We start from the raw sequence: 26,397 nt of genomic DNA, 5'->3' as shown, positions 1-26,397 counted from the left end.
CTGTGATGAACAGTCCCAGTGAGTATTCCAGATGCTATGCTCTGCTTGTGAGCAGTGTATGATGTCCCTGCAAAGCGCTGCTTGCAAGCATAAAGCAGCTGCTGGCACTGGAGCAGGACACAATCTTTACTGATAGAGCCATGCATACCAGGAAAGGGATGGGGCCAATCATGCCAGAATCAGGATGGGACTATGCATACAGGACTAGAATGGGTCCATGCATTCCAGGACCAAGATGGGGCCAATCATAGCAGGATAACGATGGGACCATGCATACTAGGGCTGGGATGGGGCCAATCATACCAAGATAAGGATGGGGCCCTGCATACCAGGGCAAGATGGGGTCTTGCATATTAGGACGAGATGGGGGACCTGCATACATGGATGGGGATGGGGCCATGCATACCAGGATATGGATGAGGGTGATCATTCCTGCCAGGATAGGGATGAGAGATCCATGCATAACAGCATAGGGATGAGGGGGCCATGTGTATCAAGATTGGGATGAGGAGACCATATATAGCAGGATAGGGGATATTAAGTACAGAATTGACTACATATTTTGTGTTAAATTATTATGTGCGTCTTATGGTCCGGTGCATCTTATACACTGAAAAAAAGTTCTATCACACACTGTGGGTCTATGAAAGACACATGTTACAGTGGAGCAATGATCAATTTCTGCTAAAGAATTGTGTATTATTAACACATAAAACTATTATCCATGCCTCCACAACAAGTTTTTCTTTGAAAAAAATAGGCTATCATTACAAGGTCTGATCACTTTAATAGTTTCAGTAATTTAGGTCACAAGGGTATAACATCAAATTTGCCAAGATTGCCTCTTGTGTAATCAACAAAAAATGATAAAAACAAAACACTGCCATATATCCATAGGATGCGATTCATCAAGACCAGAAATGTTCATGCCCGTTTTGATGAGGGGATGCGCTGGATTCAGATGGTCCTGATTCATTAAAAATAATATGCCTCTTAATGATTCAAGAGTTTCTGATGAGTAGCCTGGACTTGGGTGCACCTCGCCACAATCTTTGTCCAGTCATAAAATTTCTGGCATAAAGAATGACACAGCTTGTTATGAATTAAAAGAGCTATAGCATTATGACCCCATTCCACTCCAGGTCAGCCCATTTCGGAGAATCAGTGTCAAACTGGTGTGAAGATGTCAAAAGTTGCAAAAATTTTGCTAAACTACACATTGCGCAAACATTTTGTGACATTTCAATGCAATTCATTACATAATTCCTGGATAATTGCTTTAATGAATCAGAAGCATAGTTCTATGGAGGAAATAAATTTCCAATAGCGCCAACATTTTTATTGGATACTCTTACTTTTGCTTTACTGAAAAACAAGACCTGTATAATTACTTGATTTTGCTTTTTTTTGCTTTTTTTAACAATGAGTTGCTATATCAAGTCATATGCATAACAAATATATTGTTCAATGACCAATTGAAAAAAAAGAAACTGTGCAGTTGCCTGGTCTCTCTGGAGCACAAAATGAACATCGCTACTCACTAACACTAACAATGATTATCAGACTGTAGTAGAAGAAATCCTGCTCAGCTGTATAAATTCTTGAACTTTATTTGTATGTGATTAAAACATATTCTCATACAACATTAGTCATTTTTTTTAAATTTAGGGATGAAACAAAAACACAGAAAATATATAGATAAAGCCATATATTTTCCAAAACATCTGTAACGTGAACAAAAATCCACATTGTGACCTTGTTTCATCCAATTTTCATATTAACATAGGAAGGAGAGCAGAGAGAAAAAAGTGGAACTTCAGGCATGAAGAGAAAGACAAAAAGAGAAGAACAGATAGGGGAAGAAATGAAAGTGTGAAGTAAGTAAAGAAAAAAAATGGGGGGTGGGGATGGGAGGTTGGAGAGAACCACCCCATTCCAGCCATCCCATCGAGGAACATCTACACGTTTCTGGTGTGCTCAGAATATCATCATGAGTATGGGTGTTCAGTGCACCAAAAAAACATAGATGTTCCAATCCCTGGATTAATTATGCATGGATTAATTATGATATTTTTTCCCGTCTCCCATGACGGCACACATGAGAGAGGGGATCCGCCCAGTCAGGACAGGAACCCTACTGAAGATAAAAGGGCGGTACCTCTCCCTCACTTCAGTTGGGTTTCCTGTCCTGACAGGGACCCATGTGAACTGAAGACAGCAGGTCACACTTACCTGCCCCTCTCCCGTGCCGGCGTAGAAGATCAGGCTGGGCTCCTGAGCGCTGGGCGTCGGGATTGAGGAAGCGCCGTCCGCGGGTCCTCCGGGGCTCAGCGTCCGAGCGGGCGCAGGAGCAGCACGGCTGGGGTCCTGGGGCTCTGCCGTGGCTGCCGCGCCGCCCTCTCCCCCTCTGCCGGTCCATAAGAGATTCCCTACTCTGGAGCAGCGCACGAGCATTGAGGGAGTGGCCGCTTCCGGGTCACGTTCCTCTGACGTCACGCGCAGGGCACGCTGGGAAGGGGTGTGCCCGCGTGACGTCGGGAGGCGGCGCCGGCAATCCAAGATGGCGGCGCCCATGGTAATCAACGCCGACCGGTGGAGAGAGATCCCGGCGGCATGGCAGGGGGGGAGGGGCTGTGGGGGTAACCGAAGGAGGCGGAGAGTGCAGTGGATCCCCCTTACAAAAGGGGGATGACCACAGAAGATGCACTCATGCCCAAGGCTTCAGAATGGAAGTGGGGCAAGATGAGCAGCATCAGCAGCAGCGACAGCAGCAGCGTCAGCAGCAAGACCTCTCGCCAGATGCCAGGCCGAGCCGCCAGCATACCAGGAGCAGTCGCTCAAGTGGTGGGGGCGGCAGTCATAAGCGCAACCGGCATGACTCTGGGACGTCCAGGAGAAACGTCACGAGTGCATCTGAGGAGCCTCCGAGATCGGTACCCCTGATTGAGAGTGGTGGTGAGTGATCTACGTGAATGTCACCCTTATGGTAACGGGGTTCCATTTTCTCTGTTTGATCACTAGGGGGCGAGGAAGGCCAGCAGCAAAACTAAAAATAGAGAATGCACCCTATGTAAAAACCCGCTGGCAGATCAGTGGCAGAAAGATCTCTGCGCTGACTGTATAAACAGGACTATACAGGAGGAGACCCCTGATTTGGTGACTAGTCTGAAGGAGTTAATACATCAGGAGGTGAAAGGTTCCCTAAAGGCAGCCCTTAAAAAGAAAAGAAACCGTAGAAGGAGCTCCGGTTCAGAAGCCTCGCCAAGGCAGAAGGGGCGGGATAGATCTTTGTCCCCCTCCACCTCCTCTTCCTCTATTCAGTCCTCAGAATCCTCCTCGGACAGCGATATAGGCGGCCGTCCATGCTTCCCAACGGAGGACGTGGAAAAGCTGGTGAAAGCCATTAGAGCTACAATGGGCCTTAAAGAGGAAAAAACTCCCAAGTCATTAGAGGATGTAATGTTTGGAGGACTGGAGGAAAAGTGGAAACATACCTTCCCTGTAAATGATAAAATAAAAGCGCTAATTGACAGGGAATGGAAAAAGACGGAGCGGTCAGGGGGCTTACCTTCCACATCAAAGAGGAGGTACCCTTTTGACCAGAAGGACTCAGAAACCTGGGAAAAAGTCCCAAAAATTGATGGGGCTGTAGCCAGATCCTCAAAAAAGGTATCCCTACCATTAGAAGATTCTGGCGTGTTGAAAGACCCGCTTGATAAAAAAGCAGATGGGTTTCTGAAGCACATCTGGGAAGCTTCAGCAGGGGGATTGAAGCCAGCAATAGCCGGTACCTGTACCGCTCGTGCCCTCATGGTCTGGCTGCAACAAATAGAGGACCAGATCAAGGATAGAGTTCCTAGAGACGAAATTCTAGCTAATCTGACACTGGTGCACGGAGCAGCGGCTTTCCTGGCAGATTCCTCTGCAGACTCCGCAAGATTGACAGCTAGAGCAGCAAGCCTGTCAAATGCGGCAAGACGAGCCCTGTGGCTTAAAGGGTGTCCCGGAGATTTACCCTCTAAGCATAAGTTGTGTTCCATTCCATGCGATGGCCAATTCCTCTTCGGGAAAAAACTAGAAGAGATTTTGGAACATGCGGGGGACAGGAAGAAAAGCTTTCCCCGATTTCCGGGAGAACCTAAGAAGCAGCCCTTTCGGAGAAGGAGATTTAACAGGGGTCGTCCCCCGGGAGATAGAAAAAGCTGGGACTTTAAAGAAAAAAGTATCGGGCTATATGTTTAAAGGGCCCTCCACTTCCTCCAAAAAATCTCCCCAATGACATTGGGCCGGAGGTAGGGGGAAGGCTTTCTCTCTTCCTTTCCGCCTGGGCAAATATCTCCCCCAGTACATGGGTCCTAAATATAATCAGGGACGGTTTAAAAATAAAATTCATCCGTCCGCCCAGGCATACCTTCATAATAACACCCAGAAGGAAAGCCCAAGAGCAACAGCTGGCCCTGGAGACGGAAGTCTTGGGACTAGTGAAAAAACAAGTCCTACAGGAAGTCCCAGTGCAAGAAGAAGGAAGGGGGTTCTACTCCCCCCTCTTCTTAATACAAAAACCAGACGGCTCTTGGAGAACCATTGTCAACCTGAGGAGACTCAATCAGTGGATAGACAATTGCTCCTTCAAAATGGAGTCAATCAACACGGCCACAAAGATTCTGTTCCAGCATTGCCTCATGGCAGTGATAGACTTAAAAGATGCCTACTATCACATCCCAATCCATCGGGAGTATCAGTGATATTTGAGAGTAGCGCTCTATATCCAGGGGCAGGTGAGACACTACCAATACGCAGCCCTTCCGTTTGGCCTGTCTACAGCCCCCAGAGTATTCACCAAAGTGATGGCCGAAGTAATGTCTTTTCTGCGATCCAGGGACATAGTGATCGTCCCATACTTGGACGCCTTTCTGGTAATAGGGAGGTCGGAGCCCCACTGCACACATCAAGTGAAGGAAGTGATAGCAACTCTAGTAGGACTAGGATGGATAGTAAACATCCCCAAGTCAAGGATAACCCCAGTAAAAGAGCAATCCTTCCTAGGGTTGATATTGGACTCCGAGCAACAACGCTGCCTCCTACCAGAGGGCAAAGTGACCAAGATAAGAGGCCTAGCTCGCACGGCAATACAAAGGCCAAATATGACACTGAGGAACGCAATGTCCCTTTTAGGCTCACTGACATCATGCATACCCGCAGTAACATGGGCGCAGTACCACTTAAGGCAACTACAGTGGGAGGTTCTGTCAGCACAGAAACAATTAAAAGGGCATTTAGAAGGCAAACTATGTCTCTCAGTGGCTGTAAGAGATTCCCTGCTCTGGTGGACTGTGGAGAAGAATCTAACAGCCGGTGTCCCGTGGCAAAAACCAGTCGAGGACATCATTACGACAGACGCGAGTGCCACAGGATGGGGAGCACACCTGAGATCCCACACAATACAGGGGACCTGGTCTTCACTAGAAAACGATCAGAGTTCAAATGTAAAAGAACTATGGGCAGTGGAAAAAGCCGTGAAACACTTCCTTCCCTTACTTCGGGGCCGCCACACCCGGGTCATGACGGACAATCAGGCAGTAGTAGCCTACATCAATCATCGGGGGGAACGAGATCTCGAGGCCTCATGCAAATATCACATCTACTCTTCCAGCTAGCAGAACAACATCTGTTATCCATCACAGCACTGCACATAAAGGGGGCAGAAAATATACAAGCAGACTTCCTGAGTCGCAGGCATCTAAGACAAGGGGAATGGTCCCTAAACCCCCAAGTCTTCCAACAAATAGTTCAGGCCTGGGGCAAACCAGAAATAGACCTGTTCGCTACCGCACACAACCGGAAGGTCAGGAAGTTCTGCTCACTAAATCCAAGGGAAAACCCCTTCGCAGTAGATGCCCTACAAATACCCTGGAAGTTCATCCTGGCCTATGCATTTCCCCCAATAACAATGATCCCAGTAGTGGTCAGGAAAATCAGGGAGGATCGAGCGAGAATAATTCTCATAGCTCCGTTTTGGCCGAGAAGGCCTTGGTTCTCCCTTCTGAGGCTCATGTCAGTGACAGATCCGTGGATACTACCAGAGATTCCAGACCTGCTTTCCCAGGTGAAGGGCTTCCATCTAGCAGCCTGGAATTTGAGAGGGCGCTACTGAGTCGCCAGGGATTCTCTCCAGGGTTAGTCTCCACCCTGTTGAAAAGTAGGAAACCGATAACATCCCAAATCTATGGTAGAACGTGGAAAAAGTTCCTAGACTTCCTGGGGGAACCTTTAGGGGATGTAGCTCCAGTGGGACCTATCCTAGAGTTTTTACAGTCGGGGCTACAACTGGGGTTAGCCACTAACACACTCAAAGTTCAAATCTCAGCTTTGGGGGCCCTATATAACTGCAACTTAGCAGCCAATAGGTGGGTGTCCCGATTCATTAAGTCCTGTGGCAGGTCAAGGCCGGTCATTATCCCAAAGATACCACCTTGGGACCTGAACTTAGTTTTGGAGGCTTTAACCAAAGATCCCTTTGAACCACTACTAGAGCTGTCACCAAAGCTACTTACACTTAAAACGGTCTTACTGGTAGCCTTAACGTCAGCCCGAAGAGTCAGCGACCTACAAGCTCTGTCTATATGTCCTCCTTATACACAGATCTTGGACGACCGAGTGGTTCTAAGACCAGACCCGGCCTATCTCCCCAAGGTAGTCCAAAAGTTTCATAGGACTCAGGAAATCTCATTGCCATCATTCTGTAACAATCCTTGAAACCCAGGGGAGCAAAAGTTCCATACATTAGATGTAAGAAGAGCCATAATACAATATATGTCAGTAACTAGTCAGTGGAGGAAAGATCAGTCCCTTTTTGTAGCCTTTCAGGGTTGTAGAAAAGGGCACGGGGTAGCTAAGAGTACCATTGCCAGATGGATCAGGGAGGCCATTATGTTATCCTACTCTGCAAGTGGCGCTCCGGTTCCAGAAGGCATCAAGGCTCACTCCACCAGAGCCGTGGCTACCTCCTGGGCAGAGAAGGCTGAGGTATCGATTGAGCAAATTTGTAAAGCCGCTACTTGGTCCTGACCTTCCACCTTTTTTAAGCACTACCGACTTGATCTGTCTTCCTCTACTGACCTAACCTTTGGTAGAAGGGTGCTGCAAGCGGTGGTCCCTCCCTAAGGTGTCTTATTCTACAAAAGTCTCTCATGTGTGCCATCATGGGAGACGGGAAAACACCAAGGTTACTTACCAGTAGCCGGTTTTTCCGGAGCCCATGACGGCACCTGTATATTCCCCCCTTTTCACTCCTTTGGTGTGCACTATAGTTTGGGTGTTTTTTTAGTTAGATATAATGTGGTGATAGTTTTACCATGTGTACTAACCCGGGGGGCCTCACATGCTCTGTAAACCAACTGAAGCGAGGGAGAGGTACCGCCCTTTTATCTTCAGTAGGGTTCCTGTCCTGACTGGGCGGATCCCCTCTCTCATGTGTGCCGTCATGGGCTCCGGAAAAAACGGCTACCGGTAAGTAACCTTGGTGTTTATCATCCATAAAGTTTAAGGTTTTCTAGTATTGGGCTGGATTTCTTCTAAAACAAAAATGACCGACAAGTCAAATATGTAAATTGTATTACACTCTCGATTTCATGTTTTGTGATAATTATTAAAGATGCACTGAAAATGAAAAGAGAAAAAGCTATAGACCATATGAACGGGGATCACCACGAAATATATTCAATAATAAACAACATTTTTATTGAGTGCAAGAACACCAAAACAACACTCATTAAAAACATTTTAAAAAGTCACACATGTGACATACACAGCAAAATCAAGTGCTCATAATGGAGCTACAGACCCAAAACAGTAGACATGTGCCAATATAATAATCAATACAAGGAATCAATAGATACAAACAACACACCACAGTACAAATAGGGTTATTATATGATTAAAATACAAGTTATAAAGAGCGAATGCATGGTCAATAAGTACAAATCCTTAAATAAACCCACAAGAGATGGATGTGTTATTAAATACGGTATGTAAAGGAGCAACACAAAAATAACATAGGCACAAAAGAAGAGGAAAAAATTCATAGCCTGCTAATGCCAAAGTGTCACCCATAAGCAAAAAGAGCCCAGAACCATAATAGAATGGGCTCAAAGAATCTTATAAAAATGTACAGGCCAAAAAATGACCAACAGAGTAATACCTCTCCATAGAAAAGTTGAGCATCCCAAATATCCTGCCTACAAAGAGCACATGTCAACTGATGCGGGCTGCAAGAGTTCTGGGCTCTTGCTTATGGTCTATAGCTTTTCTCTTTTCATTTTCAGTGCTTTTCTATGAACCTCGGGTGTATCCCACTCTGAACGTCCTGTGGTGCCCTCCAGCACTCTCTATTATAATTGTTAAAGATGTCATTTTATGAAAATAAAGTAATTGTATTATATTTATTCCTAATATTTCATCATAGACAAATATAAACCTGTTACCAGATTCAGGCACCTGAATAGTACACATGGAAGTGGAATTTTCCAAGAGCGATGCATAGTTTAGAAGTAGATTTTCTCAAGATCTAAAAAAACAAACAGCCCGAGCATCACTTTGCTTGCCTTGGCAAAACGTCTTTTTGGAGCACGTGAATATAAATAAGTCTTACCAGCCATATGAAATGGTAATTCTTTAGTTTTTGTGGTCTCTAGTATGTGTGGGAAAGCAGGCCATTCCTAATGGTGTTGTAAATTTAAAAGACCAAAAAGGATTATGTCATATTTGCCAAACAAAGCTGCCTCGTGATAAATGCAGGGATTTCTGCTTACCACGTAGCTCTGCAGGACCGTCTTTGATGGCTATTTTAAGGTTTCATTTTAAAAACAGTGCTTCAGGACCGCTGATAAAGCAGAAACATCTCAAACATCATTAGCAACACATTTATCATTTTAACCTAAAAGCCGAGGCTATGATTTCATATGCTTTTTGAAGGCGCTCACACAAAACACATGTTACTACAATGTACTTTCAAGCTACACAAAAGGCCATCTATGTTCAGCCCACACACAACTTATGGAGATTTTGTTTTGATAAACGTAACTATTGCACCTTATCTCAATTTGTGGTAATCTTCAAAAACATAGGCTGACTACAGGGTCGTTTCTGTTCTGCTTTTATCTTCCAAAAATTTGACTAGTATAAAAAAATTCAATTTATACTTGTTGATATGAAACTTATTAAAAGAATAGCCTCATTCATTTTAGGTAATTTCTGCAATAAATACAATTCTTTACAATTTTGCCTATGACAAGAGGCCACATTCTAGTAGCAGAGTTTCAAAGTTCCTTAAAGGCAAAGGAATTTGCTGTGGACCACAAGTGATTCATCAACACCGACTAATACAGCCATCCCTATATTCTTTAGCACTGTTAGAAGAATGACAAATGTCTAGTTTCAAATCTTCATATTTTTCTATCTACTGGCTAACACAGTACAAAGATGTATTAGTTTAGAAGAGGCTGACAATACATGAATTATGAACTGAGCTCTAGGAATGTCGAAGATGGTCAAAGGCCCTATACTACAGTAGGTTAGATGGTGGCTTTTATTTAAAAAAAAAAAAGTTTAGCAAAAGAAAAAACATTTTTTAAGTCATTTAATTAAATTTTTGTTGGAGCGTTTAATTTTTTTTTATACCTGAAGATTTAAGATTTTCATGATTGGCAGGTATCCACTTATCTGCCAGAGACTGGATACAACTGGATACAATTACAAAAGGGTAATCTACTATATGTCCATCCACTCAATCTTGTACTCACCATCCTGTAAGGATTGCAAAGTGAATAGCTCATCGCAACACAGTTTACATACCCCAAATGTCACTTTCACTCCAGAATTTAAAAGGTTAAACATTTAGTTTTTAAACAAATTTTGAGTTTGAAAAAAAAAATATACTGTACATATGGTTTTTTTTTTATAAAGGTATAAAAAGAGAATAAAATAGAATGACATGCAAATCAGTTGTAAAATAAAAGGGATAAACAGTAGAAACTAGATGTGTATTTCCTGAAGGAAGTACAGATAGTGGCTTGAAATGGTGCCCGGGCTGCCCCTTTAAGAGAGACTTGCCTGCTGCCCCTGCAAGACTTTCAACTCAGGATCCGTTTTAACTGTGAGTGCCTCTCAGAGGCCACTTTGGCCTCAGGGTCTGATTTGGTGGGTGGGGCCCCTCAGGATCCGATTCCTTGGCCTGGGCTCCTCAGGGCTTGAATTGTTGGCGGGGATCTCTCAGGCTCCGATTTTGTGGGTGTGGCCCCTCAGGGTCCGATTTTGTGGGTGGGGCCCCTCAGGTTCCGATTTTGTGAGTGGGGCCCCTCAGGGTCCGATTTTGTGGCCGGGGCCCCTCAGGGTCTGATTTTGTGGCCGGATCCCCTCAGGGTCCGATTTTCTGGCCGTGGCCCCTCAGGGTCCGATTATGTGGGTTGGGCCCCTCAGGGTCCGATTTTGTGGCCAGGGCCCCTCAGGGTCCGATTTTGTGGCCGGGGCCCCTCAGGGTCCGATTTTGTGGCCGGGGCCCCTCAGGGTCAGATTTGGTGGGTTGGGCCCCTTAGGCTGGTTTCACATTTGCGTTTTTTAGCGCTGGAAAAAAACGCATACGTGCGCATGCGATTTTTCCCCTATATTTAACATGGGTGCGCATACATGCGCGCTTGTAAGCGCATGTATGCGATTTTCATGCGCTGCGTTTTTTTGGGGTGTGCGTTGGTATTTTCCAGACGCTGCATGTTTCATTTTTTGGCCCTGGAAAAAAGCGCATGCGCACGTATGCGCACGTTTTGCGCTAAAAATGGCCATTATAGCCTATGGATGCGCATACGTGCGCACTGGCATGCGCAGGTATGCGATTTTTTAGCGCTGCGTTTTTTGGGTGGTGTCCACTTTTTATCCTAGTTAGAATCTTCTAAAGTCAAAAAAAAAAAGTCTATATAAAGGAGGTGCCTGCCAAAACTCTGCCACTACTACACTGAGAGATTGAAGAGCAGACAGTCAACCAAGAACCCATTATATCAGCGAAGAATGTGAGTATATTACATTATATGCCTGTCCTTTTAAATTATGTATGTACTAATGATTTTTATTATTTTTACATGCAGTATGTCTTCAGAATCCGAGTATTCCCCATCGCGGCAGGAATTGGCGCAAGCAGACCGTGAGGTGATTATTTTCGTGCATCTGGTAAGTATATCTGCTGCTTCTCCAAATCTCTTACGTTTTTTTCAACTTTCAGACATCGTCATCATCATCTGCGGACGGCACTAGTGAGGGCGAAGAGCAGGAGCAGCGAAGCCAAGTCCCGGTGGTGATACGGAATGTAAGTATCAAATGATTTGTAATGTTCTTTATTTTTTATCTTCTATTTTTACTCATTTTTTTGTTTCTTTTTTTGTAACTTTTTATTCAATTTAAATTTGAATATTCTAATGAATGTGTTTTGTCTAGGTTCCACAACGGGATGAAGACGTCTACCTGGATAATGAGCAGCTCATCAGCCTGGTCCAGGAGCGTTCGCCGTTGTGGGACAGCCGTGACCGGCTGTACAAGGACAATGTGGTGACCCGGCGGCTATGGAATGAGGTGGCCGCAGCGTTGATGGATGGCTGGGACAGCGCCACAGCATCCTCCAAAAAGGCGTTTAGTGAGTATTTCCCTGCTCTGTATTGTGCCGCAGTGACTGTTGTCCTTGACGGCACTGTTGGGTTTCGTGCTAGGCGTATTCTAGCAGGAAACCCAACAGTGTCATCGGTGTCTACAGTGACTGCTTTGAGTATTGTATTGCTACATTGTGCCGCAGTGACTGTTGTCCTTGACGGCACTGTTGGGTTTCGTGCTAGGCGTATTCTAGCAGGAAACCCAACAGTGTCATCGGGGTCTACAGTGACTGCTTTGAGTATTGTATTGCTAGATTGTGCCGCAGTGACTGTTGTCCTTGACGGCACTGTTGGGTTTCGTGCTAGACGTATTCTAGCAGGAAACCCAACAGTGTCATCGGGGTCTACAGTGACTGCTTTGAGTATTGTATTGCTACATTGTGCCGCAGTGACTGTTGTCCTTGACGGCACTGTTGGGTTTCGTGCTAGGCGTATTCTAGCAGGAAACTCAACAGTGTCATCGGGGTCTACAGTGACTGCTTTGAGTATTGTATTGCTACATTGTGCCGCAGTGACTGTTGTCCTTGACGGCACTGTTGGGTTTCGTGCTAGGCGTATTCTAGCAGGAAACCCAACAGTGTCATCGGGGTCTACAGTGACTGCTTTGAGTATTGTATTGCTACATTGTGCCGCAGTGACTGTTGTCCTTGACGGCACTGTTGGGTTTCGTGCTAGGCGTATTCTAGCAGGAAACCCAACAGTGTCATCGGGGTCTACAGTGACTGCTTTGAGTATTGTATTGCTACATTGTGCCGCAGTGACTGTTGTCCTTGACGGCACTGTTGGGTTTCGTGCTAGGCGTATTCTAGCAGGAAACCCAACAGTGTCATCGGGGTCTACAGTAACTGCTTTGAGTATTGTATTGCTACATTGTGCCGCAGTGACTGTTGTCCTTGACGGCACTGTTGGGTTTCGTGCTAGGCGTATTCTAGCAGGAAACCCAACAGTGTCATCGGGGTCTACAGTGACTGCTTTGAGTATTGTATTGCTACATTGTGCCGCAGTGACTGTTGTCCTTGACGGCACTGTTGGGTTTCGTGCTAGGCGTATTCTAGCAGGAAACCCAACAGTGTCATCGGGGTCTACAGTGACTGCTTTGAGTATTGTATTGCTACATTGTGCCGCAGTGACTGTTGTCCTTGACGGCACTGTTGGGTTTCGTGCTAGGCGTATTCTAGCAGGAAACCCAACAGTGTCATCGGGGTCTACAGTGACTGCTTTGAGTATTGTATTGCTACATTGTGCCGCAGTGACTGTTGTCCTTGACGGCACTGTTTTTTTTTATCAACAGTGGACAAAGTCCGAACACGTTGGCGTTCGATCAAGGACCGCTTCAACAGTGATGTTCGTGCTGAGGGCCAGGTTCGCAGTGGATCTGCGTCAAGGACCAGAACTAGATACCGTCACTATCACGCGTTGCAGTTCCTAAGACCGGTCCTTGCCACAAGATCGTAAGTATTATACATTTTGGGTTTTTATTTTTATTAATCTGTGTTTTTCTAATCCACAGCTGATGCTTCTTGTAAAGGCATGGTAGTAATGATTTTCCTTTCTTCCACAGCACCTGGAGCAGCACCCTGCAACCTGGCCCTGGAGCGGTCCTTCCTCGGACGTCCTCTGACCCGTCCCAGCCATCCGACAGCCAGGAAGCACCTTGCAGGTCAGCCACACACACAGCTGGTGACCAGGAAGCTGGGCCATTAGGTGTTCCCCTGTCCCAGGTCTCTGCCACTGGTTATGCGGGCACTACCCGCCAGCGGCAGAGGGCCTTGGACAGGAATGTCTTGCCCGAGTTTATGCATTTGAGCGAGACATTTAATTCCAGCCTCAAGTCACTGTCCGACAGAGTTGAAAGCGGTTTTGCACTAATGGAACGTGGTTTTAACCACTTTGAACACCGCTTCAATTCTGTAGAACAGCGCCTTGACCGTCTGGAGGCCGACCTCAACAGACCAGCACACCATTTTTTTAGTAAGATTGAAAAGGGCATGGCGGAACACCTTAGTCCTGATCAACAGCTGAATGTGCTGCAGGCCTGCAACAATGCTTTCTTGCAGGCTATGCAGCATAATCGGTACGGTCAGCAGTCAGTGGTGTCCTTTCCACCTGTGCCACCATTGACTCGCTTCACCTCACTACCGACTTGTGCTGCATACCACTGCACGGACACCTCTCTTCAAAGCCAGGACACCCACCGTTACACCACCACAAGTCTGAGTGCAGCTGGTCACTTCACCGACACCACCATGGCAAGCGCTGCTCCTGTCTGGAGCACCACCGCCAATCCCATGCATGCGTGGAGCTCAGCCACCACTAGGCAAACATGGAACAGCCCTGCCGCTACAACAACATGTAGTAGCCCTGCCACCACCACTCTGCAAACCTGGGCCATCACTGCCGCCACCAGTCCTCCTGCAAAGACGAGCACTGACAACGAAGAGCAGCATCAGCCACCTCAGCAGCAGCAGCCAACTCAGCAGCAGCCGCCACCTCAGCAGCAGCCGCCACCTCAGCAGCAGCAGCCACCTCAGCAGCAGCCGCCACCTCAGCAGCAGCAGCAACCACCTCAGCAGCAGCAGCCACCTCAGCAGCAGCCGCCACCTCAGCAGCAGCCGCCACCTCAGCAGCAGCCGCCACCTCAGCAGCAGCCGCCACCTCTGCAGCAGCAGCCGCCACCTCAGCAGCAGCAGCCATACCAGCAGACGGGGGACCTACATTCCATATTTGCCCCTACTTCAAGGCGAAATCAATCAAGGCGGGCATTGGGCCAAAGTCGGTCCAGGCACACAAGCCTACGGCGACATGCCATTACAACTAATGTAAATGAACAGATTTCCTCTCCTACAAGTGTTCCAAGTTTAATTCCCTTAACTGGACTACCTTCCCCCACAAGTTTTGTTGCCCCTTCCCCTCAAACACCGTCTTCAACTGCAAGTGTTGCATATTCCCTGCACACCCCCAAATTGAAACCATCTGCCCCCAAACGCCGTAAAAAATAATTTTTATTTTTTTTTTTGTGATAAAAAATAAATTTACATTTGTGGTTCACCATTAATAAGTTTCATTAATGTTGTTTGCGCCGCTCACACACACTGATGGGTAAATACATGTTAAAAACCAACCCAAGGGCTAGTATAGTCATATGTGAAATAACATGGACTAGTATAGTCATTCCAAGGCCTAGTGTAATAACTCTAGTTTTACCAAATAGAATCTGGTTTCATGAAAAACAAACTGTTGAAACTTGTCTAAAAAATAAGTTTCTTTATAGTTTCACCAGTTTGTTTTTTGTGAAACAAGATGCTAGTTGTTAAAAATGCTAGTTGATAAAAATTGAGTTATTACAGTAGGCCTTGGTATGACTATACTAGGCCGTGGTATTTCACATATTGCTATACTACTAGCCCCAAGGCCTAGTATACTCATATTTGAAATACCACGGCCTAGTATAGTCATTCCAAGGCCTAGTGTAATAACTCTAGTTTTACCAAATAGAATCTGGTTTCATGAAAAACAAACTGTTGAAACTTGTCTAAAAAATAAGTTTCTTTCTAGTTTCACCAGTTTGTTTTTTGTGAAACAAGATGCTAGTTGTTAAAAATGCTAGTTGTTAAAAATTGAGTTATTACAGTAGGCCTTGGTATGACTATACTAGGCCGTGGTATTTCACATATTGCTATACTACTAGCCCCAAGGCCTAGTATACTCATATTTGAAATACCACGGCCTAGTATAGTCATTCCAAGGCCTAGTGTAATAACTCTAGTTTTACCAAATAGAATCTGGTTTCATGAAAAACAAATTGTTGAAACTTGTCTAAAAAATAAGTTTCTTTCTAGTTTCACCAGTTTGTTTTTTGTGAAACAAGATGCTAGTTGTTAAAAATCGAGTTCTTACAGTAGGCCTTGGTATGACTATACTAGGCCGTGGTATTTCACATATTACTATACTACTAGCCCCAAGGCCTACTATACTCATATTTGAAATACCACGGCCTAGTATAGTCATTCCAAGGCCTAGTGTAATAACTTGTAATGGAGCAGATTACATGAGCAGATTACATTCATCCACTCAATGCTGACTTGTATTCCCCATGGACTTTCATTGGGGTTGGGTTTTGAGGATGGACTTTCATTGGGGTTGGGTTTTGAGGGTTGTGTTTTGAGAAAATCACATACTTTGTTTTAAACTAGTTGCACAATTTTCTCTTAAATGGTTTCCTGATTCATGGCCTGCAGCTTTGCTCATTCCAATATATTTCACGCAGACTAGCAATGCTGCATTTTAACTCGTATGTGTATTTACCTGCCCAGGTGTGTGAACATAACAAAATTCAGTTATACATGGGAAGTTTTTTAATTAATTGGAGTTTAAAAAATATAGTGCACTCAGTAATGGTATCAAATAAGGATTTTTATTACCATAAACAACAACATTACACCATTTCATCTTGCCAGTGCACCCGTCCTACATCAGAAATAAAGTAGGCCGCAAATTTGTCCCTCATTTGGCCAACTTCAACGGATGACCTGAGAGTGTGCTGAGTGAATTCAGGCAATGGGTTAGGAGCATCATCGTCCAGTTCAAAGGTCGGGTGCTCTTTAGCCATCACAAAGTTATGTAGAACCACACAGGCCTTCACCACCTCATCGACTGTTTCAAGTTTAAGATTAATGGCCGTGCCCAGAATTCGCCATCTGGAAACAAGAATCCCAAAAGCACACTCGACAGTTCTTCTGGCCCTGGTCAGCCTGTAATTAAAAATTTTTTTGGTGTGGTCCAAGTCCCGGCTGGAGTAGGGTTTCAGTAAGTTTCCGCACATTTGAAAAGCCTCATCGCCAACCATTACAAAGGGCAGTGGCGGAGCTTCGGTGTGAGGAAGAGGCCGTGGCATAGGGAAATTAAATTGGTTGCCATACAACCTCCGGCCCATGTCTGAGTTTTTAAAAGCCTGCGAGTCATTACCACGGCCAAATGCTCCAATGTCCACTGCTACAAACATACATCCGGCATCCGCAATTGCAATGAGTACTATTGAAAAGTACTTTTTGTAATTATAGTACTCAGATCCCGTTCTTTGGGGTTTGATGATCCGTATGTGTTTCCCATCAACAGCTCCCAAACAGTTGGGAAAATTGCATACTGTCCAGAATTTGTCAGCAATTTCCATCCACTTTTCAGCGGTGGGCAGGGGCATAAATTCTGGGCAAAGAACATTCCAGAGAGCCCGGCAGGTGTCAGCAACAATTCCAGACAAGGTAGAGATTCCAATACGGTACTGGAAGTGTAGTGAGGATAGGGTTTCTCCAGTCGCCAGGAATCTGTGAACAGACAAAGAAGTAAAATTAATATTTATGTATATTATTTTTAAAAACTATAAAAAAAAATATTAGTACATTCACGAAAACTAATTACCCAAGGTTTTGAATACTAAATTTACAAAAAAAAACATCAGACCACACCCCTTTGTTTTTAAAACATACCGTAATGTCACCAGTAGCCGTTCCTCAGGAGGAATCGCACGACGGAGCTGTGTGTCCTGTCTCCGGATGGATTGTTGGACACGAGCAAGCAAATCCATGAAACTTTCGTGGGACATCCGGATATAATCAGTAAATTTCTCCGGGTTTGCACGTAGCTCGCTGTAGAGGGTGTGGTATGCCCCACGGCTCTCCCGGAGTTCAACAATCGGATGTATCCACATACGCCGCCGTCTTCGCTGCCTCTCTCTCTTCCTTTGTTCATGGCAAGCAACTGCATACGCCTGAGCCATCGCGATGTCCAAATCCAAGTTGAAGTGAAAACTCTTCCAGCGCAGATCCATGGTCACGAGAAGAATCAAGCAAATGTGAAGAATACTGTAGACAGGGTCTATATATATTAACATACCACACCCACAATGAAGTCCCATTGGTCTTGTGTGTTGTTGAATGGTTGTTTTTTCTTTTTTGTGGGGTTTTTCAAAAATCTGTAAAAAAACGCAAACGCACAAAAAACGCATACAAACGCGCAAAAACGCTGCGTTTTTTTCCTGCATGCGCATTAAAATGCTGGAAAAAAACGCAGCGTTTGTATGCATTTGTATGCGTTTTTTTAATGCGTTTTTTTGCGGGAAAAACGCGCTGCAAAAAAAAGCAAGTGTGAAACTAGCCTTAGGGTCTGATTTTGTGGGCGGAGACCCTCTGGGTCCGATTTGGTCGGCGGGGCCACTCTGGGTCCGATTTGGTTGGCGGGACCACTCTGGGTCCGATTTAGTGGGTGGGGCCCCACAGGGTCCGATTTGGTGGGCGGGGCCCCTCAGGGTCCGGTTTGGTGGGCAGGGCCTCTCTGGGTCCGATTTGGTGGGCGGGGCCACTCGGTAAGATTTGGTGGGTGGGGCCACTCTGGGTAAGATTTGGGGTCGATGAGCTTCCGATTTGGAGGCCGAGGTCAAAGAGCCTCCGATTTGGAGTCCGGGGTGGCTCAGCCTCCGATTTGGAGGCCGGGGTGGCTCAGCCTCCGATTTGGAGTCCGGGGTGGCTCAGCCTCCGATTTGGAGGCCGGGGTGGCTCAGCCTCCGATTTGGAGGCCGGGGTCGATCAGCCTCCGATTTGGAGGCCGGGGTCGATCAGCCTCCGATTTGGAGGCCGGGGTCGATCAGCCTCCGATTTGGAGGCCGGGGTGGCTCAGCCTCCGATTTGGAGGCCGGGGTGGCTCCGCCTCCGATTTGGAGGCCGGGGTGGCTCAGCCTCCCATTTGGAGGCCGGGGTGGCTCAGCCTCCCATTTGGAGGCCGGGGTCGATCAGCCTCCCATTTGGAGGCCGGGGTCGATCAGCCTCCGATTTGGAGGCCGGGGTCGATCAGCCTCCGATTTGGAGGCCGGGGTGGCTCAGCCTCCGATTTGGAGGCCGGGGTGGCTCAGCCTCCGATTTGGAGGCCGGGGTGGCTCAGCCTCCCATTTGGAGGCCGGGGTGGCTCAGCCTCCCATTTGGAGGCCGGGGTCGATCAGCCTCCCATTTGGAGGCCGGGGTCGATCAGCCTCCGATTTGGAGGCAGGGGTGGCTCAGCCTCCGATTTGGAGGCCGGGGTGGCTCAGCCTCCGATTTGGAGGCCGGGGTGGCTCAGCCTCCGATTTGGAGGCCGGGGTGGCTCAGCATCCGATTTGGAGGCCGGGGTGGCTCAGCCTCCGATTTGAAGGCCGGGGTGGCTCAGCCTCCGATTTGGAGGCCGGGGTGGCTCAGCCTCCGATTTGGAGGCCGGGGTGGCTCAGCCTCCGATTTGGAGGCCGGGGTGGCTCAGCATCCGATTTGGAGGCCGGGGTGGCTCAGCCTCCGATTTGAAGGCCGGGGTGGCTCAGCCTCCGATTTGGAGGCCGGGGTGGCTCAGCCTCCGATTTGGAGGCCGGGGTGGCTCAGCCTCCGATTTGGAGGCCGGGGTGGCTCAGCCTCCGATTTGGAGGCCGGGGTCAATCAGCCTCCGATTTGAAGGCCGGGGTCAATCACCCTCCGATTTGGAGGCCGGGGTGGCTCAGCCTTCGATCTGGAGGCCGGGGTGGCTCAGCCTCCGATTTGGAGTCCGGGGTGGCTCAACCTCCAATTTGGAGGCCGGGGTGGCTCAGCCTCCGATTTGGAGGCCGGGGGGTCGATCAGCCTCCCATTTGGAGCCTGTGGTCACTCAGCTTTCGATTTGGTGTGTTGTCCCTTTAAGACTCATTTCGGTGCGCCGGCCCTTTAACAGTCACTTTTGCACTTCGGCCCTTTAAGAGCCAGTTTGGCTCACTGGGCTTCTAAATACACTTTGGCGCACATTCTCTCTCAGGGGCATGTGTCATGTGATGAAGCTAGATTTGCATTTGTGCTGTGGGTTTCGCTTTAAGAGCTGATATTATGTGGCAGAAGCCCTGTTCTGGAGATGTCATGTGACGTTCGTAGGCGTTGGCATAGTAACTGGTTGTGCCTGCGCATATCAATGAGCTCAATTGCCATTTCAATCGCCTCAGGGCATGTTTTGCCATTTCCTATTGAAAAGCATTGGAGACAGTGCATTCCAATGACGGGAAAAAAATTTTTCGAACGCAAATTGCGCAAAAACTACAAATCTGATCGACACGAAAAATACTTAGCACACCTCTCATGGGCGCTGGCTTCGAAACGACACCTCAACGGACTCTGTGCGTGTAGCGGTTCGGGCTGTATTAATTGCGGAAATCAACTTAATAATAATAAGAAGAATAAGTTAGCAGCGTTCGGATTACAATATAGTGGTTTTTTCAAACCACTATAAATATCTAAATGCTAATAACTTCAGGATAGTAGAGCAACAAAATGTACTCAGACGTAAGAAGTATTCGCACCTGCTGATATGCCGCATTAAATAACTGCCCATTAGAAATATGCTTGGCAGACGCCATTCGTTTAATAGCCTATTTAGACTGGTCTGCACAGAATGATCAGTAATTGATTGTTCTGCAAACATAGGTTGCCATTGTATTTGGCAGCACAGGATAGTGTGCTGCCGAGAACAAAAATGTTTTGATCGAACCAAAAGACCAAAAGATTATTTCACTTGGTGAATAAGCACTTTGCTATTTCACTAGTTAATTGACAACCTGTTTATACTGCATTATTATCATTAGGCCATTGTTTCAAGGAACACTTAATCAGGATAATCGTGTACTATAAATGCATCTTTATTTGACCTCATCATAAGAAATTGTTAAAATACCACACTATGTGCACAATTATTAGGCAATTTTCATTTTTAATGATTAATTATATTGTTCAATAACTGCAATGCTGTCAGTCAATTTGAAATGCTAATAAACCAGAAACCTGAATATTTAAGAAAGTAAAAGTGAGGTTTTGTCTTTCATAGGAGAGGGTGTGGAAAATTATTGAGCAACTAGTGTGCAGAATTAGGCAACTAAATAAAAATAATCTCATCTCAATTCCCATCTGTTAAAGTGAGAATAATAACCAAACTACTCAAATTGTATATGAATACATTTTTGGTAATTCATAAAAAATATCAGTAACTTATATTAAGCCTTTCATCCGTGGAGAAGGTCAGTTTCTTAATCTGCTGATGATCAAATTTTCGGGCAGCAACAATCACAGCCATAAATCTCTCATTTAAGAAGGCAAACAAAATTCATAATAGGGCTTAGGTTTGCACTGTTACACACTTAACATTATGGCTGGTCCATACAATCAGGGCAACTGTTACCACCCACCTTTCGTGTCTACCTCTTTCCTCATAGACTGTAAGCTTGCGAGCAGGGCCCTCATTCCTCTTGGTATTTGTTATGATCTATGTGATTATTGTTATGCTGTAATGTATATTGTCTGTGCAAGTCCCCTCTGAAATGTAAAGTGCTGCGGAATATGTCGGTGCTATAGAAATAAAATGTATTATTATTATTATTATTAGGTAAGGTAAGCAAGGGGCCATGTCATTATTATTTTGTCTTTAAGGCCTTTACTGGTAATCAAGAAGTGGAGTACTTTGAGACATGCAATGGGGCTTTGTCTTGCATAAAATTCAAGATTTTCTTGAAAGATGCAACCTTTTTCCTGTACCACTGCTTGAAGAAAATGTCTTCTAAAATCTGGCAGTAGGTTTGGAAGATAATTTTGATTCCATCTTTAGCCCAAAAAGGTCCAACTAGCCCATCTTTAATAATACCAGTTAACATCTGTACCACACCTCCATCTGGTTCAAAGTATGTTTTATGCACATTACTGATTCAGCCATGGCCCCATCAATCCAGTCTGACAATTGTCACTTTCATCTTGTCATCAGTCCAGAAAACCTTTGAAAAATCTGTCTTTGATTATTTCTTTGCCCAATCTTGACATTTCAACTTCTGTGTGGTTGGCTTTCAGCCCTCCTTACTATGGCCATGTTTCTGAGCACTGAACACCTTGTACCTGAGGGCTCTCCAGGGAGGTTGCAGTTCTGGAATATGACAGCACTGGAGGATAATGAGTTCCTGGTCACTTCTCATTTGATTCTTCTCACATCAGTTGGTAGTTTTGCATCTTTTTTTTCAACACATTTTTTGCGACCCTGATGACTATTTGCAACAAAACTTTTGATGGTTCTGTGATCATGCCCCAATTTGTTAGCAGTTTCCAGAGCGATGCAACCCTCTTTAAGACTTTTCACAATTTTTGATGTTTCAGAGTCAGTTAAATCTCTTTTTTAGGCCCATTATGCCTGAGGAAAATAATCTGCCTAATTTATAATTTTGCATATCTTAATCAATAGTCTTGATATTCATAAGCCACACTCCCCTATTTGAACAAATATTAATTACATGATCTGATTCACACCAATAAGCATTCAAGTTTATACAGTTTGGAGTTGGAAAATATACATAAAAAGGCTGATATGGTCAAAATGATCACTTTCCTTTTAATTGTGCACATAGTGTATTTTCATATTCTCAGGCTCAGGGTTCCAGGACCACCTGTCAGATCAATACTAAAACTCCTAGTTTATGATTGCACGTGAGTTAATAAAAGGGCAGAGGTATCAAGTCTGTTAACTTTGTCCTGTAAAAGAAATAAAACTAAGTATACAGAAGTATTACCGACACCAAATAAAGGAACTGCCAACATTAAATAGCCACCCCAGAACCAAAGAGAGGCGGACTAAAATTAACCCTGACCTGACCACAATGGAGGTGGAACCATCCTGTCCAGAGTCATGACAGTACTCTTCTGTGTTTGACTTGACTTGTCCAAGTTCAAATACATTTTTCTGGAGCTTCACCAGTTTATCTGGGTTTTCTGAAAAAGAACCTATATTTTGCCAAAGGATTTGCTAAGAAACTTGAAAGACCCATTTAGACAGATGGATAATTGTGAAACAAACCTGTTTCATGATCATCAGTGTTTCTAAACAGGCCAAAAATCACTTAACGAACAAGGAACTTACGCTTAGAAATCATTATTCTCAGCAGCACATTGTTTTGTGTTAATGCCAATAACATGATGTTCCATGAGTCCAGTGTAATTGCATTTACCAATGTGTCTGTGAGCACCATGTGTCTGAACAAGCCAGTAAACAACCACCGATTGACGGGTATATAACTAATTGGCGGTCATTTCATGGCAGAGATAAAGTAGTGTAAATCGGACCTTAAGGTACTGTCACACTTAGCGATGAACCAGCGATCGCGACCAGCGATATGACGCGGTCAGGATTGCTGGTGCATCGCTAAGTGAGCTGCCACACAGGCAGATCTTACCAGCGACATAGCAGCGGTCGGGGGTCGCTACTTACCTGTCAGACGAGGCGATCCTGACGTCCTCCCGCCCATGTCCACGCGTCGCTCGTCGGCGCCACAGGAAGCCCAGCAGGAAGCTGACGACGAGAAACAGTCCAGGACATTCTCGCGCGATCAGCGATAATCAGCGGGAGAGCCGGTCGGAGGTAAGTATCAGACATAGTGATATCGCTAGCAATATCGCTATAACGTCACAAAATCAGTGACGTTATAGCGATATTGCTAGCGATATCGCTTAGTGTGACAGGCCCTTTAGAGATGCTCCCTGATCTCCTCCTAATCTCCTCCTAATCAACCTCAACAACACAATCACTACTCACTGGTACTGACTGTGGTTATTTCTTCTTAGCCTCAGGGTCTACTGTAAGCTTTTAGTGTGTTGACTGCAATGTTGAATGAGTGAATTGTTATTTAGAGTGCAGGTTTATTTTTCCTGACATCTGCCATATGACATTTTCTCAGTTTAACATTGTCAGCATGTAGTAAACTAAAACTGGCTGCATACATGAGATAGCTGTTGGCTGGAAGCTCAAACAGCTGACAGCTATGTCCCCCGACTCCCCTGTACACACGCTAGAAACCTCTGTCAGTGAATTATCTGCCCAAAAGGATAAAGTGTTTGAATTTAAATTGTCTGATTCTTATCTCCCCAGATATAATTTATTGGGGGGAGAGTCAGATGACACTAAACACATCAGATGATCTGACCAATATTGGGTTTCAGCAACAAATCTCATTAAAAGTGGAGGTATACTTTCATGTTATTCACAAAATGCATTTAAAAATGGAACCTGTCACCATGTCGAAAGAAGGCAGTTTTTGCTCTTATTTTATTTCCGCTGTTCCCATGAAAGTTCAGTTTTGTTTCTTTGTCATTTATACGGTCCTTTTTATTTAGTGTTAAATGAGGGTATGTGAACACAATAACTTTTTCAGGCAGAATCAGCCAATAATCCACAAAACCTCAGCACTAAATGGAAACAATACAAATTGAAATTCTTCAAGCAATATAGTGCAGCAGTTCTGCCTCTGTATAATATACACTCCATTCTTTTATTTTGCAGGTGCACTAGTAGAACTTGCAAAATTATGACAAAAATATATTTCATGGCAAGGCAACTAGCAGCCACCAATGGATCACATTTTTATATTATTCTGAAGCTTTTACCCCACTAAATAGATATACAGTACAGACTATAATGTTCCTAAATATGTCACCATGCATATGTTGTGTTCTTGCATTATCCTGTGGCTAAATTAGTGCTGAAGACTCACAGTGGTAGTTCCTCTCTCCCAAAAGTCACACTGGTTGGCCCTTAACTGACTTGATTGATGTCCCTCTGGTCGGGATTAGAGATGGGCAAACCCAAACAGTAAAATTCAGAGTCCGTACAGGACATGGATCCCAAACACGGACTGCTCCTGGAAGTCTGTGGTATTGTTTGGGTTCAGCAGCCCTAAAAAGATTGTTGAAAGGCTGCAGCGCAGCCAATCAATAAGCTTTTCCTGTGTGGGCACTTATGACCCCATCATGGTGTAAGAAGGTGGCGGATACCCTCGTTTGCCTCCCCTCTCCTACACACGGAGCCCATGCAACCCTTTTTGTATGTTGAATATGTCATGTCTCATGTGTAGTGTTTTTTACACCTGCTGTGTACTATGGTTTACTATGAAAAGTTCCCTTTAATTCTGTGTATTGTATTATGATGTCTGCGCCCATGTTTCAGTTAGGGACAGAAAAGGTTAATGGAAGGAGGTTGGGCTAACAGCTCCAAAGGAAGCAGGAAGTTCCAGCTCCTCAGTCAGAGCCCGGGCTTGCCCAGGGCAGGTGCTCAGCAGCATCTGGAGCCATAAGCTCCCCTGGAGGGGAGAGAGTGTTGCCCTGGACCCCCGGGCAGTGAAGCGGACACCAGGACTGTGTAAGTGCCCCGCCAAGGACTATAAGCATCCAGATACTAGCTTGTGAACTACCACTACTACTGCTGCTGCCGCTGCTGTTGCTGCTGATACTGCGGTGAATGTTGCTAGGGAAAGTGCAGGAAGTCTTATCCATTTTATTGTAGCTTCCTTTTTCTACAATAAATTGTTTTCACTGTTGGATTACAATTGTGCCTGGGTTATGCTCCTGGACACTTATTGCCCATGCTGCAGTGACTGTGGAAAAAGAAAGGTAAATTGCCTGGGATTGCATCTGCCCTATCTGTTTTATGTGCAATGGGCCGGAGTGCTCACTGAATGTGTTCCAGTAGACCCGCCCATGACTACCACCCTGTGCCACCTTGTTACAACAGCCATGTCACGTATTGGCATGGCTGTGATTGGCCAGCGAATCATGTTAAAAAATAAATAAATATTAAAAAAAATGTGTGGTCCCTTTTATTTTTGATAACCAGCCAGGTAAAGCTGACAGCTGTGGGCTGCAGCCCTGAGCTGTCATTTTTATTTTGGCTGGTAATAGAAAAGAGTAGTCTTAATGCCGTTTTATTAAATTATTTAAATAAATAAGTAAAAAAACGGCGTAGGGTCACCCCAATATTTTATTACTAGCCAAGCTAAAGCAAACAGCTGGGGGCTGGTATTCTCAGCAACATTTTGGGGGCAGCTGAAGGTTGGTGTTTTAGTCTGTGAGGGGGCCACAATCCATGGCTCCTTCCCAGCCTATTAATATCAGCAAGCAACTGTCTGTTTAGCCTTCCTGGTTATTAAATATAGGGGGGGATCCCATGTCATCTTTTTTTGTGGGGTCCCCCATTTTAAAAACTAGTAAAGACTATAATGACAGCTATAAGCTGATATTAATAGCCTGGGAAGCTTCATGGAAATTGATCCCTTCCCAGAATAATACCACCAGCCCCCAGCTGTCTGATTTCCCTCAGCTGGTTAATAAAACTAAGGGGGACCATACACCATTTTTTTCTTTTATTTATTTCTTAGCTAAATACATGCATTGCACTAATTATCTCACTAACATATTTATTACTATAGATAGGTGCTGGCTGGTGAATAGTCTCATCAGCATACACCTGCTTTTGCTGCTATCAGTGAGACACGTATACGCTGATGAGAGCAGTACTCATCAGACTACGCCTGACTGGTGGTAACCTTTTCACCGCTGGTCACAGTTGCTGGCTTACATTCTGTCTGTCATCTGTGTGACAGCATGGGTATCGCAGCACTGTGACAGGGGTAATGTGAAACAGATGACAGTGCGGGAAATGCCAGTTGTTCAGGCCCCCCCATTCATTAGAATGGGTTCTGGGTTCAGGTTCCAGTTTGGGTACCATTCTTGTACCCAAACAAAACTTTTTTTTAAAGTTTGTTCGAAACCTAAGGAGCCAAACACCGGTCCGCCCGTGCCCAGTCGGGATGCATCATCACAAGCCAGCTTTGGTGGCATCCAGCATATGTGCAGTGCATAGATGAGGATAGTAAACC

General features: G+C 45.3%; 2 protein-coding genes across 2 annotated transcripts in view; one reads left to right on the top strand and one right to left on the bottom strand.

Moving 5' to 3' along the window:
• The window catches only part of SUGCT (succinyl-CoA:glutarate-CoA transferase), a 1,606,806-nt gene that overhangs the window by 1,036,553 nt on the left and 543,856 nt on the right, over positions 1-26,397 (bottom strand). The gene's annotated exons all lie outside the window — the stretch shown is intronic.
• On the top strand, positions 12,996-14,748 carry LOC141052587 (uncharacterized). Its single transcript, XM_073549822.1, has 2 exons — positions 12,996-13,141; positions 13,252-14,748. The coding sequence occupies exon 2, from the start codon at positions 13,487-13,489 to the stop codon at positions 14,687-14,689; it is 1,203 nt and encodes a 400-aa protein (XP_073405923.1). The 5' UTR covers positions 12,996-13,141; positions 13,252-13,486; the 3' UTR covers positions 14,690-14,748.

The sequence above is a fragment of the Dendrobates tinctorius genome, unplaced genomic scaffold (genome assembly GCF_039654945.1).
Source record: "Dendrobates tinctorius isolate UK_male_01 unplaced genomic scaffold, ASM3965494v1 ptg000162l, whole genome shotgun sequence".
Taxonomy (NCBI): Eukaryota; Metazoa; Chordata; class Amphibia; order Anura; family Dendrobatidae; genus Dendrobates; species Dendrobates tinctorius.
The sequence above is the reverse complement of the archived record's forward strand: the minus strand, read 5'-3'. Positions and strand labels throughout refer to the sequence as shown.

Coding starts and splice junctions, on each gene's coding strand:
- LOC141052587 (XM_073549822.1), top strand. CDS start 13,487: ATGCATTTGAGCGAGACATTTAATTCCAGCCTCAAGTCACTGTCCGAC.